This window comes from Lytechinus variegatus, chromosome 12 (assembly GCF_018143015.1).
Source record: "Lytechinus variegatus isolate NC3 chromosome 12, Lvar_3.0, whole genome shotgun sequence".
In the NCBI taxonomy this organism is placed as follows: Eukaryota; Metazoa; Echinodermata; class Echinoidea; order Temnopleuroida; family Toxopneustidae; genus Lytechinus; species Lytechinus variegatus.
The window spans coordinates 24472066-24489498 of record NC_054751.1 but is presented as its reverse complement, the minus strand read 5'-3'; the positions used below and the strand labels follow the sequence as shown (position 1 = coordinate 24489498).

The following is a 17433-nucleotide window of genomic DNA, read 5'->3' as shown; positions in this document are numbered from 1 at the left end:
TATATAAGGGTGTGTGCGTGTAATTATGGAAAACTCAACTGTGTCCCCCGACCTTTTAGGAGAGATTTCAGCACCCCCAATGAGAAAATCGTTCCCAGGTCCCTGCTTTGAGCAGTCGTAGACTGATAAAGCGCTATATGAAAGCCAATTATTATCATTATTATTATTAAGAGTTATACTCAGTTATGTAGATTAGACATCTTAAGAATAAACTTTGTATAATTGATATACCTGAACTTTAGAACCCCCCCCCCCCCCTTATATATATTTACGAGAATCATATCTTCCATAGATGCTTACTTTTGGACGGACGTTGTATCTCCTCCGACAACCAACGGAAACAGGGAAACTCAAGTTGGTGAAAGGTATGCTTTATGATTGCTCCCTATATATGGATGTTGTCCGAAAGATCACTATTTTTATTTTCAGTTAATTTGTTAGTTCTATAGAATATCAACACGAAGGGAAATAGCTGTTTTCTTGTTCTGAAATATGCTTTATTGCCCGTTCACATTTGGAATACAATTAGATTTCGATCATCATAGGGTCCCGTACACTGCAAAAACTCCGGTGTTGATTTAACACCAGCCCGGATGTCCACACCAGAGAAGTGTTAAACAACACCGATTTTTGTATTAGTCTTAATCAATATAACACCAGATAGGTGTTTATACAACACCAATTAGTATTAAAACAGTCTCGGTTTGATTCCAAACTGGTGTTGTTTAAATACTTATCTGGTGTGGACATATATAGATTCCGAGCTGGTATTAAAATAACACCGGAGTTTTTGCAGTATAAGGTGATCGTATGATCTCATCATCCGACGATCCAATGATTTTTCCACAGATTCAGGATCTTCTTTAGGTCCTGATATTTTGTTTAGTGCGGTGTAATAGTTGATTTTACAAAATCATATCATCGGAACCCTTAAACATATGGTAGAGGTCGGTATGCTAGGGCATGGTTTATTGTAGGACTTTAGCTAATAAATTGATTAAAAAACTCCGGTGTTAATTTAACACCAGTCCGGTATCTATATCGGTCCACACGAGAGAGGTGTTGCTTTGGCGTTAGGCGAAAACCAGATAGGCATTTAAGCAACACCAATTAGTGTTAAACCAATATTGGTTTGATTCTTAATTGGTGTTGTTTCAACGTATCTCTGGTGTAGACTGATATAGATACCAGGCTGCATGGTGTTAAATTAGCACCGGCGTTTTTACAGTGTAGGCGTAGGTATTTGGAAAGCATGACCATATGGTACGAAATTGTAACAGTATCTTATGAAAGGAATTATTCCTTCGTAGATGGATTTTGTAGATACACAAAAGTGTTTTTACACGATGGGTTAAAGGTGTGTAGTTGTCAATCTCATACTCTGTATAAGGTCATTTCTGTTTTGTTCTTTTCATATTTCCATTTTTTACGATTCTATTTCCACAACAACTTTTATTGATTGTTTATATCAAACTATGCAAATGTCAACATTGTTAGCATGACGAAGAAAGAAGGCAAACAAAATGTAGATTACTTGGAAGTTTGAATGAGTAGGTAGTCTATTTATAAATTGTTTTATTTTGAATTTGCGTACAGCTCCCCATCTAGGTTAAGAAATCGATTGACAGGTGCAACTCGCACTGTACGGTTAGAGACTGATGTTTTCTCCATCAAAAATATCGGTTTGTGGTGCGTGCTAGCCAGGCAGAACTTTGGGCATATTAACATCCCTGCAGGCCTTAAGGCCACTGGGCTCATTATACCCGCTCTCCCCGCTTCAGACGTCAAGGTACGAATGCATTTAATTCACAAATTCCTACAATTTTCACATCATATACATAAGTTTACATACACTGTGGTACAGATGGGGGCTTGGGGCAAAGACCGCAAAATTTTTTTAAAAAATCATGACCGGGGGGGAAGACAAAAGGAAAGGTAAGGAAATTTAATCTGTTACATAATTAGGTTTTCGTTTCGCCTGCATGGCAGAGCGAGACTATAGGCGCCGCTTTTCCGACGGCAGCGGCGCCGCAACGGCGGCGTCGTCAACATTGAAATCTTAACCAAGGTTAAGTTTTTGAAATGTCATAATAATTTAGAAAGTACATGGACCTAGTTCATGAAACTTTGATATAAGAGTAGGCCTACTCAAGTATTACTGAACATTCTGCCCGAGTTTCAGGTCACATGATCAAGATCAAAGTCCATTTAGGGTCAAGCAACTTAGACCATGTTGGGGGAATCGATATCGAAATCTTAACCTAGATTAAGTTTTTGAAATGTCGTCATAACTTCTAAAGTATATGGACCTAGTTCATGAAATTTAGACATGAGAGTACTCAAGTGTTATTGAACATTCTGCCTGAGTTTCAGTTCACATTACCAAGGTCAAAGGTCAACTAGGGTCAACGAACTTTGACCATGTTGGGGATATTTGTGGAATTGTCATCATAACTTTAACATTTTATGGATCTATTTCATGAAACTTAGGCATAAGAGCAATCCTTGAACATCTTGTGCAAGTAACAGGTCATATGAATAAGGTCAAAGGTCATTTAGGGTCAACGAACTGTGGTACTGTTGGGGTATTTGTGGAATTGCTATAATCATAACTTTAAAGTTTATAGATCTAATTCATGAAAATTTAGGACATAAGAGTAACCATGTATCCCTTCATATCTTGTGCTTGTTTCTGGTCACATGACCACAATCTAAGGTCATTTGGGGTCAATGAACTATGGCCGTATTGGGGGTATTTGTTGAATTGGCATCATAACTTAGAAAGTTTATGGATCTACACATGTAGTTCATGAAACCGACATAAGGGTAATCAAGTATGAATGATCATTTTGCACATGTCTTAGGTCACATGCCATGGTCAAAGGTCATGTTGGTTCAATGAACATAGTATTTTTATGAGTGTTTTCTTTTGTGAATAATTATTTAAATTGATCAATTTCTTGAGGGATCCACACTCAACAAACCATGCTTCTTAGTGGATCCCTCCGCTTACTCAACTTTCATTTTATTGAAGAAAGAGTTATAAGGTAGCCTTGCAAATTGTTTTATCGAGAATGTTATACATTTTGTTCTATTTTCATTGCATATATTGCTATTGGTTAATATGATTATTACGTTATTTAGTGTTTACCATAAACACTTGTTTACTTTCTTGTATAGTCATATTGCTTGCAATGTAGGGGAGATCGGGCTTAGTTGGAACGCGGGGTAAGTTGAAACATTGTAAATTTCTTTAACGCCTGTAAAATAAATTTATGCAATACTGCCCTCAATTTATTGCTACTAATATAAGTTGTATTATTAATAGCAATAAATACTGCCCTCAATTTACTGCTATTAATAAAACAACAGTGTTGTATTATTAATAACAATAAATTGAGGGCCTTATTGCATTTTTTACAGTCGTTAAAATGTTTCAACTTCCACGTTCCAACTTACCCCGATCTCCCCTATATTCATTTGTATTTAATTTATATGGTCATCATTTTATATCTGTGTAATTATTTCCTATGTTGTATCATTGAGTTGAGAAATAAAATAAACTTGAAAAACTTGAAACTTAATAGCTGTTGTTAAAAAAAGGTAGAAAAAAGAAAGCACAAACTAAGGCCTATTTCATGAAACTTGGACAGTACAGCACTATGATAGAGCGCTAGATTCAGTCATCTATTTAGCCGGGCCAAGCATTAAGCTGAAGCTGAAGGCTAATTATTAGCCCACACTTAATAAAACGCTCGATGGGCTAAACATGGTTATAGTTAGCCCATGGGCCGAATTTAACACGGGCCAAGTCAGAAAGCCAACCTATCATAGTTCTGTCCAGTGGTGATCAAGTATCACTGACCATCTGACATGAATGGCAAATCAATTGATCAAGACCAAATGGTTATCAGTTATTGGCAAATTGACAGATATATTTCAGGTCACTAATCAAAGGTCAATTGAGCGGAGGTCAACTTGGGATATTATTATCAAATGAATTTTATGTTACCCTTTTTACACAGGATTTTCTTAGCCCCGGACTATCACTAACCCCGTACTATCCTTAACCCCATACTATTTTTCCTTTTAACACATGCCAAATTGTTATAGCTAACCCCGGATAAGGAATGCTTGCTTTTCACACACGAAACTCGCTAACCCCGGACTAGTGGTAGCTCATGCTTTAAATACATTTGTCGATCATTCGACACTTTTTACACACGCTAAAATTTCCTTAAACCCGTACTATAGGTGGGACTAAATTGCCATTTAGCCCCATCTATAGTACGGTGTTAAGGTTAGCCCACTTTCGTTTTACACTAGCGATCTTAACCCCGTACTATCGCTCTTAGCAAATCAATTGCTGGGATAACCCTGCTTATTTGAAGGGCCAAATAATCCCGTACTAAAGGTGGGGTTAGCCCACTTTGCTAATGATGCTGTGTAAAAGGAAAGTGGGCTAAGCTAAACCCCGTGCTATAGGTGGGGCTAAATGGCAATTTAGCCCCATCTTTAGTACGGGGTTAAGGAAATTTTAACGTGTGTAAAAAGGGTAATAGACTTATTTTCTTCTTCATTTGACTTTTTTCATTGTAAATGTAGTTGTTTTCAAAGTCAACACTGCTGCTAAATAATTCAGACTGCCAGAGGCGTTCAACTTGTTATTTTATCTCTCAAGATAGATTGTTCCTCAAAGAATCTTTTGATTTCTTTCTTCTTTTCTGCTTGAACTCCAAAGAACTCTTGAAAAAAAAATCATAGCCAATATCGTATAAGACAAGCCATCAGAGGGGTAAAACGAAAAAGCAGAATAAATAATAATAATGATGATTATGATGATGATGATGATGATAGTAACAATAATGATAATAACGATGATGATATTGTAATATTGATAATAATAATAAATGCAATTTTAACATGTCATGGGTGCCATTATAGATAAAAATAATGAATATCGTTAAAAATTCTCCCTTATTCTATTCTGTTTATAGGCTTATGATAATTGTGCTGTTCTGAAAGAGGACGAATTTCAAGTGAGTTGGTCCGTGGATGGTGATCAAATCGAGTTTAGTTTGGTTAGTCGTCAAGGGATTAATGAATACATGGCCTTCGGTCCAAGTGGGTCGGACAGTAGGACTATTATGACTGGGTCCGATGTCGCCGTAGCTTACGTCAACGATGCCCAAATGGGCGTGGTGGATGATTACTACCTTGGAGATTATGGAATGGTAAGTAATGTTTAAAGGATGATGAAAATTTGGAACAAGTTAGCCTTTATGAAAACAGAATAAATCAGGGATGAGATCTTTGACAAGAGTGAGAATGATTGGACAAACAATAAGAAAGTCATTACAAAAAAAGGTTATTACTTTCACATCCATCTGTTCTAACGGCATTTTTACATTACAAATTGTAATTGTGCCTCTCAACGTGGGGGGGGGGAAGGAGGCACGGGCCGGCTGTGCCCCTCCCCCCTTAATCCGCCAGTGATATGTTGAACTACACTACGAATTCATATATTTTCATTTTTGAGCAGGAAGTAACATGAAATGTGTCGGTCAATATATTTTTTTATGTATTTCAAAGCTGAAAATCCATATTATGGCTATTTTCAATCGATCCAATAGTAAAAATGTGTTTAAAAATCACCAATGAATGCGATAGCTCTTTATATATAGGCCTGTAAGATTGTTCTGAGGTGGACCCTCCCTGGTTTCGATGAGATGGCTCATTCTTGTTTTTTTTTTATGGAAGCTTAAAAGTGCCACCGAGATGTTGAGATAATTATCTCGGGAAGTCGACATCTTGTTAGCAAAAGATAAGATGACGAGATCCCAGATCTCATCATGTCGACGTCTTGTAGAAGAGATGATGAGATGACAAGATCCCGGATCTCATCATGTTGACATCTTGTAGAAGAGATGATTAGATGACATGATCATGGATCGAAGATCTTGTCATCTGACCATTTCTTCTAAAAGATGTCGACATGACGAGATCCGGAATCTTGTCATCTCATCATCTCTACTAAAAGATGTTGACATGATGAGATCCGGGATCTTGTCATCTCATCATCTCTTCTAAAAGATGTTGACATGATGAGATCCGTGATCTTGTCATCTCAACATCTCTTCTAAAAGATGTCAACATGATGAGATCCGGGATCTTGTCATCTCATCATCTCTTCCAAAAGATGTTGACATGATGAGATCTGGGATCTTGTCATCTCATCATCTCTTCTACAAGATGTCAACATGATGAGATCTGGGACCTCGTCATCTTATCTTTTGCTATCAAGATGTCGACTTCCCGAGATAATTATCTCAACATCTCGGTGGCACTTTTAAGCTTCCATATTTTTTCCTTTCTTTTGTTTTCTCAGTGTACAGCGGATGGTGGTGGGGTGTGCCCTGATACAGTGGCTGGCGGGCAAACTCCCGGTACCAATAACATTACATTGGTGGGATATTACCGAAGTGAAGGCATCACACGGATCAATTACAGACGACCACTTCTGGCTGGTAAGATAAGAGTATCCATACCTGGACAATACTCGAACTGCTTCCCTATACCCCTGCAATTTCACTATAACAGGACATTGTCCTTATTTACCCAGACAGTCTCCCTACCCGGGCAATCTCCCTACCAAGACAGTCTCCCTATATACCCGGACAGCATCCCTATCCCCGGAAAAAATACCATCTCCCAATATACATGTCACGGACAGTTTCCCTACCCAAACTATCTCACTATACCAGGACAATATCCCTATATACCCGGAGAGTATCGCTACCCGGGCAATCTCCCGACTAAGACAATCTCCTTATATAGACCTACCCGGACAATAAGATTCTTCTACATTATTTCGGTCGTCATTCAGTTTGTATATTATATCTACTGCAAGTTTTGTTAAACATTAAAGAGGCAGTAGTGAAGTTCTTGAAATGGATGTGAGACTTACTAAATGCAATACGCTCTGTGTTCGCCACACTACCCCAGTACATCCTATATTTTGCCATTCTAAAGAACGGCATTGCATTTGTTTTAACTTTCTAGGTAGGCTTATGTTTATCATACAGGCGATGAATAGCATTTTAAAGTCGATTGTGACCTCATCATCCCTTTTTGAGCAATCCCTTTGCCAGAGATTTGTAAAAACATGACAAAGAAAACAGACTTACACTGAAAATATAGCACGTGAAAATTCTCCTCGACATTATCAATCCTCTCATTTTAGTTTCTCTCGCATTTTTCTTCACCACTTCCCTTGACTAACTATAATTTTAATAGCATATTTTGATTTACATGTACTTTATTTTTATTTTCGTCGTCAGTATTCCATTGATGCAGTATTTTCGTTTTTACCCCCATTAGGTGATGGCTTCGACAAAGACATTCGTACAACAGGGTCACAGTATATCAGCTGGGCGTTAGGACCGATCAATAGCGACGGACGGGCTACAAAACACACTTCTAGAACACTGGGTATAATAATCATTTTTATCTCTTTCTGTTTCTGTTGGGGTAACTCCCGTATAGGAACACGGCAAATCAGCTTTCCGCTGCATCAAGGCCAGCGGCTGGTATATAACCAATTACATCGTTCTTAAGAATATTTTTCTTATATAAATCAAATCAAGACATTGCCAAAATCCCTGGCAATATTTTTCTTTTCTAAATTCTTGCATAAGTCTCTCATTGTGTAGAACGGTATTTCTTTAATTTATTTTTCGTTGCCGCCTTCTCAGAGTATATTGAATAGAAATGATAGTGTGGAACTGTGGATAAGTGTACACAGCCAAAACTGTGGTGTTAACCGGTTAACTTAGAGGACCACACCAGTTATTTTACACCGGTGTTAAATTGGTGGTGTTAGTTTTACACCTATAGGTGTTATGGTTGTTACATTTACACTCTTTAGTGTTATGTTCAATCTCGATATTTCAACACCTCAGGGTGTGGTCCTCTATTAACACCAATTGGTGTCAGTTTTAACACCAGAGTTTTTACAGTGTACATTTGTAAGATACATCCAAACATTGGGAAAACCTTTTCTATTTTAAGTGCAACTTTATAACTTTCTGCTCATGGAGAAACTTTATTGTTGCAACCTTGCATCTTTCAGGCCATGAAGGTATAAAAATGCATTTATGGAATTTTCTCCCTGTGTTGCAGTGCTAGAGGTGCTAGTGTTTTCTGAAGAGTTTAGGATGAAAAGTGTATGATATTGATATTCATGTTATTTCCTATTCAGAAAAGATGAACACAATTACAACATTGAATAATTACAACATTAAGGTTGTGGGCGCATCGTGGTCTAGTGGTTATGACTCTCGCCTTTCAAACAGAGGGTCGTGGGTTCGAATCCTAGCCATGGCGTGTTTTCCTTCAGAAAGAAATTTATCCACACTGTGCTGCACTCGACCCAGGTAATGTGAATGGGTACCCGACAGGAATAATTCCTTACATGCACTGAGCGCCGGTGATGGTAGCTCGAGCTAAAACCAGGGTAATAATAGCAGCGCTTTGTATCATCTGGCATAAAGCGCTTTATAAATCCAGCTATTATTATTATCATTTTTAAATTTTGGAAACTTGGATTTTAAATGAAATTTAAATAACGTAAACTTTGAGTTCAATACGAATTGAAAAATTTGAAGTTTTTTGAAGAAAAATCATTAAAAAAGAGAAAACTAAAATCTTACAGGAGACATGCAGATTGAATTTGGAATGGCTATGTCTACTTGCCCTCCGTTAACCATCGAAACTGGAAGTGGGAACTTCATACCTTTCGAAGTTGAGCCAATCAAGGCCTTGAAGGGTACTGAATTCACCTGTAATATAGGACAATCAGGAGGACCTCAAGGTTATGAGGGAATTACAGGTATGTCACAAATGCTGCTTAAAAACATTTAAACAACTTGATTAAATCTATCACGATAAGAACTAGTTAACAATTATTGTTTAATGTTTTAAAGGACGTTCCACAGTTATGTTTGTGCACGTTATGATCTGCGCATATTTTACGCTCTAAGCGCTGACGTCAAAATTGATGAACAGGTGATTAATGAGCTGTATAGGTATGAGCTGATTTTTCTCATTATTTGCACTCTTACTGCAGATCCGATGTGTTATATAGTGATCTTGTGAGGTCTAAAAATGCCAAATTCTTTTGAACGCGCAATTCTTAAGAACATCCATTTAGGCGAACTTTGAAGCTGTATAGCAAAAAAATCAAGCACATGGACCCATGTTAATCTTTGCATATTTCGAACATTCAGGTTCTAAAGTATCTATGAGGAAAGTTTAGTGAAAATCACATGGATCTCACTTTAACTGTGGAACGTCCTTAAACAAGTTGTTTAAAAAGTTTAATAATACTTTTAAAAGTTGAAACAATAATATTGTTTAGCGTGACGGGCTTAAACAACTTGCTTAAAAATAATAAACAACGTTGTTACCAGGGGCGGATCCAGGATTTTCCAAAAGGGGGGCTACGAAAATTTGACCCCCAAAAAGGTGCTCACTTGTTTATGAGCGACTTGTTCCCAATTCAAAATATTTCTTGTGACTTTCAAAAGGGGGAGCAAACTAACTCTTGTGTATTAACGGAATGTTTACATTAAATATATTGACTATGGCTCTCATCAGACCAGATCCCTAGAAAATTGTTAAAAGAAAATTCGAAGTGATGGAAAATTAGACACAAATTGGTGAGAAAAAAAATCACGAGACAGTTGACCAACTCGGTCCGAGACCCTGGTCCTAGTAGTCCCGATGTTCGAGTTCTCCCGACCCCGTAAATATATCATATGCATTTCTTCACAGGTTCAGTCGGATGGGGCATTGCCTGGTATATCAACGGAAACCTCATCCCAGAGATTACCGTTAGACGAAACGAGACCTATACCTTCAAGGTTTATGGGGGTTCGGACCCTGATCTTTCAGCTTCATACCACCCCTTCTATATAACTGACAATCCAGCTGGGGGCTATGATCAGCTCTCGGTGGCTGAGAAAGAGGTTAGTATCCTTCCTTCTTTTATATTCTATTTAACTCACTTGAAATGGAATTGTATTTGTTGATGGTTATGGCTAAGTTTTATTAAAATATTCACCTATCGCCGTCGATTAGGATGAATTGCATTGGATGTACAAAATATAAAAATAATGCAATGACAAAATGATAGTAATCAAATATTATAAATATACTCTTTTTTACAAATAGAACAAACGCATTTGGTAACCGGGCAGATTAAGGAAAGGATGACCTGGGGGGCGTTTCATGAAAGGACTTGTCGGACGTTTTATCCGACAAGTCCCATTTTATCCGACAGTTACCATAGGAACAGTGCCTCACAGCCAATCAAATTCATGGAAAAATGTCAGATCTGACAACTTGTCGGATGAAAATATTGATGAAACGCTCCCCAGATTATACAGAAAAGGGAAAAGAGGATTCCACAGTGGAGTGGATGAGGTAAATAAGAAGGGGCGAGGACGATATTAAGAACGACAGAAAAGAGGGGAAGAAGGGCACACAGCAGAAAAAAATTGTTGATTTAAATCAAGGGGGAAATGAGCGAAAAACATAACTCGTTAAATTAAGAAGGGTGTAGAAAAGTATAGATGTAGTGCAATGATAAGTAATTACATTTGCAATGTTTTCGAAACAAAAGAGAAATTTATTGAGGTCTAAATTCTATAATGTAGACAAGATGTCAAAGTATAAAAAAAGAAATGGTTGAACCACAATATCTAGAATCTCAAAAGGATTAATTAAAATAAAATTTGCATTGAGTTTGAAGAGGGGAATACAATTTACCAGCTTTGTTCCAATCTTAAGGAACAAGTCTGCCCGTGCAATTACTTGATTTGAATAAAAAGAGACAGTCCAAAGAAACAGTAACAGTGAAAATATCAAAGACGGATGTAAACTAAGAAATTCATGACATTTTAAAGTTTCACTCATTCCGTAAATCTGTATTTCTGGTTTGTATGCAAATTACGCATTCACTATTTCTATGTTTTCTTATGTTTTCCTTATTATAAACAGGGCTGATTATTGAATATGTTTGTAATGGCTATACTGCAGACCCGATTTTGGAACAAAACGCAGTAGAATTTGATGCTGATATTGAGACATGGAATGACTTACTGTGTAATGTTCTAAATCATCCTTCGAATACCTATATGTTCAAATCTGTGACGCAAATATTATCTTTATTAGAATAAAAGCGAATTTAATATCTAGTCGTAATGACGTCAATGGCGCCACGATGAGCCTATACTAAAAAATAAAGTCCTGTAATGATTCAACGTTGTTATATTAATATTCTTTCAGTTAATATGAGCCTCAAATAAAAAGATACTTTTCATTCATATTTTCAGAAAATGAGCATAATGCGATTTATAGTTCCAAAATCGGGTCGCAGACTAATCGTAAAGGTGTGCAGTGAGCCCGGTAGTGACAGGTGCTCATAACACCGAGCCACCATTCTGAATGATTACAACTAAATATTTTTATACAGCAGTTTGATGACCTGTTTTCATTAAGTTAACAAGCTCACTTTTCAACCGTATAGACTTTACTGATCTTGTTACTTGAAATATTTCTTTTTTATTTTGTAGGATCATATCATATATGCTGGTCCAACGAGTAAGTAAAATCATTCAAAATTTATCGTGTTCTATATTAGCAATTTTCTAATATATTCATTTATATTTTATATATCCCCACACTCTTTATGATTCATTGAATATGATGTGTGGAGGAGCCGTGGTGTAGTGGTACTTCTGACTCTCGCCTAAAAAAAACAGGGGGTCTTGTGTTCGAATCCCACCACGGTCTGTCGTCCTTTGGCAAGGCGTTAATCTACAGTTTGCAACTCTCGACCCAGGTGCTAAATGGGTACCTGGTAGGATGTGAAAGTCATTGAAGCTTGTCCAGCCTGTGCACACATTGTGTGCGGGAATGACTGATTGAATCCGATGACCGGGGTGATAACATAATCTGTAAAGCGCTTAGACACGTCGTTCCGATGTATTAAGCGCTATAAAAGCGGATTATTATTATTATTTACTATTATGTGAATAGCTCTGAAAATAAGAAGTATATATATATATATATATATATATATATATATCCGAGGAGCTTGGATTAACAAAGCCTTTTATCAATGCCACGCTCGGTTTCATAAAGGGTCAGATATTAGACATATTTCTTTATCAGTTTTTCTCTCACCTTATTTTATAATTATGGTTCATAAAATGGTATCACATGATCTGTCAATCTCAGTGATTCAGAAAGTGTAGATTCTCGTTCAAATTTGAACTAGACAAATCAGCACTCCGAATTGCAGTCACTATACACGCTCTTTAAGAGCTAAATTAGCTCTTCGTTTTTTAGAGTGTAGTAGTAGTAATAGTAATAGTAGTAGAAGTAGTACTTGTAGAAGTAGTACTTGTAGAAGTAGTAGTAGTAGTAGCAGCAGCAGCAGCAGTAGTAGTAGTAGCAGTAGTAGTAGTAGTAGTAGTAGTAGTAGTAGTAGTAGTAGTAGTAGTAGTAGTAGTAGTAGTAGTAGTAGTAGTAGTAGTAGTAGTAGTAGTAGTAGTAGTAGTAGTAGTAGTAGTAGTAGTAGTAGTAGTAGTAGTAGCCTAGTAGTAGCATAATGTTATCTTATGCTTTATAATAGCCGGTCCGTATTGCACCTATGACGAGACTGATGCTACTGGTGAGTTAGATGAGATAGTCTCTTACAAGGCTTATCGTGATACTCTGGAATACATTTGTCCTAATGATGCTGTGGCTGGTATTCTCGAATGGACTCCTGATGAGACTACACCTGATGTTGTCTATTACCAGGTATGCACTTTATCTTACATTGTACTACATCCATTCATTTTGATATCGTTATTTTTATCCTATAGTTTTGCATATAGTAATGTTTTTTCTCCCTCTTTATACTTGTTCTCTCTTTTTATTCTCCTTTATCATCATTTTCTAATCCTCCTCCCTCCTCTATCTCATCATCATCCTCCATTTCTTCTTCTTCTTCTCCTCCATCCCCTCTTCTTCTTTTTCTTCTTCTTCATCCCCTCTCTCCTCCTCTTCTTTTCTTTTTCTTCTTCTTGTTCTTCTTCTCCTTCTTCTTCGTCTTCTCATCTCTCTTGTTTTTATTTTCATTCATTCTATTCTTCTTCAACGCCTACTTAATAGAGCTCCGGCTTTTGAAGAAAGTGTTGAAATAAATTTTATTTGGGTTGGGCTCATTAACTTTCTTCAATTACAATGATTATTAATCAATGGAATTAATCAATTATATTGTAATAGAGCCCAACCCTCCATTTATTTCATTTTTATTTATTTATTTTCCACTCATGCAATGGATTGCCCTCTTCAGTCACAGACTGTTCTTCTGAGGAGCCCAGAATAATAATCACATTATAATTTTTAAAAATGCGTTGTCAATATTCCACTATCTTTGCAGTGTTACACTCATCGCTACCTTGGATGGAAGATTAACGTCGTGGACGATGCTAACAAAGTTGTTCTTTCTCTTATTACCATGGTTACTGCACTCATCTTCGCTATCTTGGCGATGTCCAGGAATGATTGATAGAAAGAACATGAGGGAACCATGTCTCATGCACAGAGTTATAAACTAGGTTCATATCAACAGATGTTTCTTGAACAGAGAAAAATTCAGAAAACACAAGGCTAAAAACTTTATTGAACTCGGGGGTCATAATAAGAGAGAGACCTGGCATGCACATCATTACATTTGACAAAAGATTGATATTCCCTACTCTGTCAGTATGCAAATCTCTAGAACATGCCCACTTTTTCCCTTGTATTTGAAGATATTGAGGATTAGATAAGTTTACTATTTTTCTACTGGTGTGGGTTTGGCCTCTTGAAAGTGTAAAAACGCCATCATCTTGACTAAATTTGGCTAAATGGAGAGTTTCTTTCTTTAAAAATCTGCAAAAATATTACAGTTTAAAAAGAAATTGATATGTGACATCATAAACTTTCTCTAATTTGCAGCTCCATGTTGTGCATATAGCTGTTTTTTAGTGTAAGTTTGGATTCTTTACTATGGAAAATTAAATTTTGTGAATAATTTCGGTTAAGTTTTAACTTCTTATGCTGTATTTTATTCAAATTAACCTATATCATTGGGGTGCGCTTGACCTTTAATAGCAATTTCTTTCTTTTGATGAAATATTTCTGTTCACTGCTGTGTATTCTGACATAGGAATCGGCCTGTAGTGATGAAAAATGTATATAATGTAGTGGCTCACAGATCATTTTTGTTTTTTAATCTTTGCTTCCGGTCATTTCAATCAAGTTTGTATTTATTGTCTCATGCATGTTTTTAATGAACGCTATTAAAATTAATCTATTAAAATTGAATTGAAATTATATATTTTTATAACAAAAGTATGCAGTAGACTAGTTTATAAATTATGATGTGTCTGCCATGGAAAGAATTTATGTGTAGAAGTTAAAATATACTTGCAATCAGATAAAGTGATATCAAGCCAGTAGCATGAAACTATTTCGAAATGTATAAGTTGTAGTAAAATGTCTCAAATTTTGTGGATTTGTTAAGTATTGTATGAAATGGCCAAAATGTAATGAAAAAAATACATTTTAACGGTAACTTTCGTGGATTCCTTGAGGTTGATTAGATGCTGCATTCTGTTGCCTTGGTAGTTATCAGAAGATAGTAATGTTACCATATGTTTCTCTTGTGCACAGGGCGCCGACCATTCCTACTGTCTGTGACCCAGTTTGAAATGACTCCATGGCAAAGTTAGCATGGTTATGGTTAAAAATGAGCGAAAGCAATAACCAATCTGCACAGTCATGTACAGTGAAAGTTTCACGCAACCCCATACATGGAAATGAGAGACTGGTAATTATTTCAACCAATGGTCAAACATTCGTACAGGTTTCCTTAATTCATAGAAATTTCCATTTTCTCAAGCCAATGCCTCATACTCTGTTTCTTACGTTTAAGTGACTATCAAAGTATTGAACAAGACCACAAAATTGTTGGAAATGGTTCAACATGCAAAACCTGCAACAAAACAAAACAGAGTAATAACACTCCCACTCTCGTCAGCCCTGAGTTACCCTTCCTGGTGGAGGACTTCAGGGAATGAAACTAAAAGGTACAAGATAACTCTGGATTATTGCAATTCCTCTTTGCTCTACAAAATCTAAGTTGCAAATAAGTGACGAGGAAAACAGAGAAGGGGACACTAAAGCAATCCGCCCTCTATGGTTGTAAACAGGAGAGGCGAATCAAGTCGGGATGTGCCAACTGACCTGTCCCTCGAGGTACTGAGTTCACTTGTGTTTCAATTTATACTCAAATGATGCACAAATTCATGAATTCTTAGTTTTCGTTAATGTCTCTTTATATGTCATTACTGATTTTGATGTTTTCTATTTGAATAAAATTAGAGCAGCTGAAATCCTTCAAAAATTAATGGTGGGTCATGATAGATTTCATTTTCTTTAATAAAGGAATTCCCTAACTCTAGTGGAATAGCAAAGGATATGATAAGATTTGACGTCGGTAACATGAATTTGAGTTCATGTATATGAAATCATTATTCAATATGAAGATATGTCACTGAATATCAAAAGGTGATGGAATATTTCTATATTACCCTTTATGCCAAGTGAGTACAGAGAAATGACACATTGTCACTTTAAAAAAGATCCCTGCAATGTACACAAAACTATTATAGTTTCCTGAAAGTGTATTATTCTCCTGAATAACTTATTATAATTTTCAATGTGAATACTGAGCACCAGGAGTATCTGGAGGTATTTGTATTATTTGCTGTGATGTAAATTCAACCCCTTCTCCATCTCCATCCCTCCACTTGAAATCCATTATTCATTAGGCCGCCCTTCATGTTTTTTTAGAAGTTAAAATGAAGAAGACACATCTTTGATGGTGAACATATCTTTTTAATTAATGAATAAATTAACAAATATGTAAATAAAATGTACAATCGCATTACTTTATTGTGTATGTCCATTATTCATATGCAACCAATAACAATGTCAGAGTTGACTAGTTGTGCTTCGTGAATTCAATGGCAGTTTGTCAAATCATTTGTTTTTCTACTTTGTCTAAATGCACAATATACATGTATATATATATATATATATATTTGCTGAATTGTCAGTCTTCATACTGAAATAAAATAAACATGCTAGAAAGCAGAAAAACACATTTTTATCATTGTCTGAATAGAGACCATTTTTGCTGTTATGTCATGAGTCTTTATATTTTTATTCATGGCTCATTCAAAATTACTACAACACCTCCATACCCCCCCGCCATATTTGGGTTTGCTTTATTCAAGAGGATTCAAGGTTTTGCAAGATTTCACAGTAAATTACTGCTTGGTGAACGCTACACTACAACCAGTTTTTCTATTCTGTGTTATTCCCACTTAGCCCACCGACCACGTTAAGCTATACCCATTTAGTCTATCCACTTGGTTTACTTTGACTATAGTCTAGATTGTCATTTGACAAAGTGAAAATTAGACCATCTGGACAATAGAGTAAACTCAGTGGCCCATAATCTCAAGTCCCGTTTAACTTAGACCAGTATAACTCTGTGCTAGAATTATGGGAAGATAAGTCAAAATATCTTTTTATATCTTTTATTTCTTATGTTTCATTTTGTTTACCCTTGCTCTCATGATGAAGAAAAAGACTTCAGTTACTATTCCCAGACAACTATGCATGCTTCGAGTGTCAGATTGAGTCGAACTGAACATTTACTTATACAGATTGGTGCTACAATGAGCTATTCACAGTTAACTTTAAACATAATTTAATTGAAACCCTAAGTGCAGACTATGGACTGACAGGCCGAGTATTAGACCAAGTGATGCTTGTATCAACGGTAATTGTGTGTGTGTGTATTTGAGTTTTGTCAGATGTGTATCAATCATATATGATTATTTACGTCTGGAACCGACCATTAATGTCACCATCCGAAAGAAGTGACTAGGGCTAGAACCGCTGCATCAATTTGTAACTTCCACACAGCTTGGATTACAGGCGCATGCCAAAACGCCCAGTTAGATGAAGTGTGTTTAGTCTGCAGGCACAGACCCTTGTTTTTTTTTGCAATTCGCATAGTGCATAATGCAGTCTGAAGTAGCGAGACTAGATTCATCATTTACTGTGGTTTGCTCTCTCTTATTGGACACAGACAGAGAGTTTAGCATCTAGTCTTCACTCTAAACATGGTACAATCAACTATCAACTTGTCTTATTTTGTTTTTACTCTAGAAACAAGTTTTCATTTTGGTTGGATTTTCCTCAAATCTGTGGGTGGATATATCAGAAACATCACTTCAAACCCCCTTCTATAATTGTTTT

General features: G+C 36.4%; 1 protein-coding gene across 1 annotated transcript in view; it reads left to right on the top strand.

The window, feature by feature from the left end:
- Positions 1-15722, top strand: part of LOC121425145 (protein Skeletor, isoforms B/C-like) — a 31252-nt gene extending 15530 nt beyond the window's left edge. The window contains exons 6-15 of the mRNA XM_041621140.1: positions 293-365; positions 1597-1789; positions 4998-5234; positions 6389-6527; positions 7381-7491; positions 8714-8890; positions 9835-10028; positions 11637-11664; positions 12701-12870; positions 13496-15722. Of these exons, the coding sequence (XP_041477074.1) occupies positions 293-365; positions 1597-1789; positions 4998-5234; positions 6389-6527; positions 7381-7491; positions 8714-8890; positions 9835-10028; positions 11637-11664; positions 12701-12870; positions 13496-13624 (1451 nt within the window). The 3' untranslated portion in view covers positions 13625-15722. The remainder of the gene's footprint in view (positions 1-292; positions 366-1596; positions 1790-4997; positions 5235-6388; positions 6528-7380; positions 7492-8713; positions 8891-9834; positions 10029-11636; positions 11665-12700; positions 12871-13495) is intronic.
- Positions 15723-17433: the final 1711 nt, after the last annotated feature.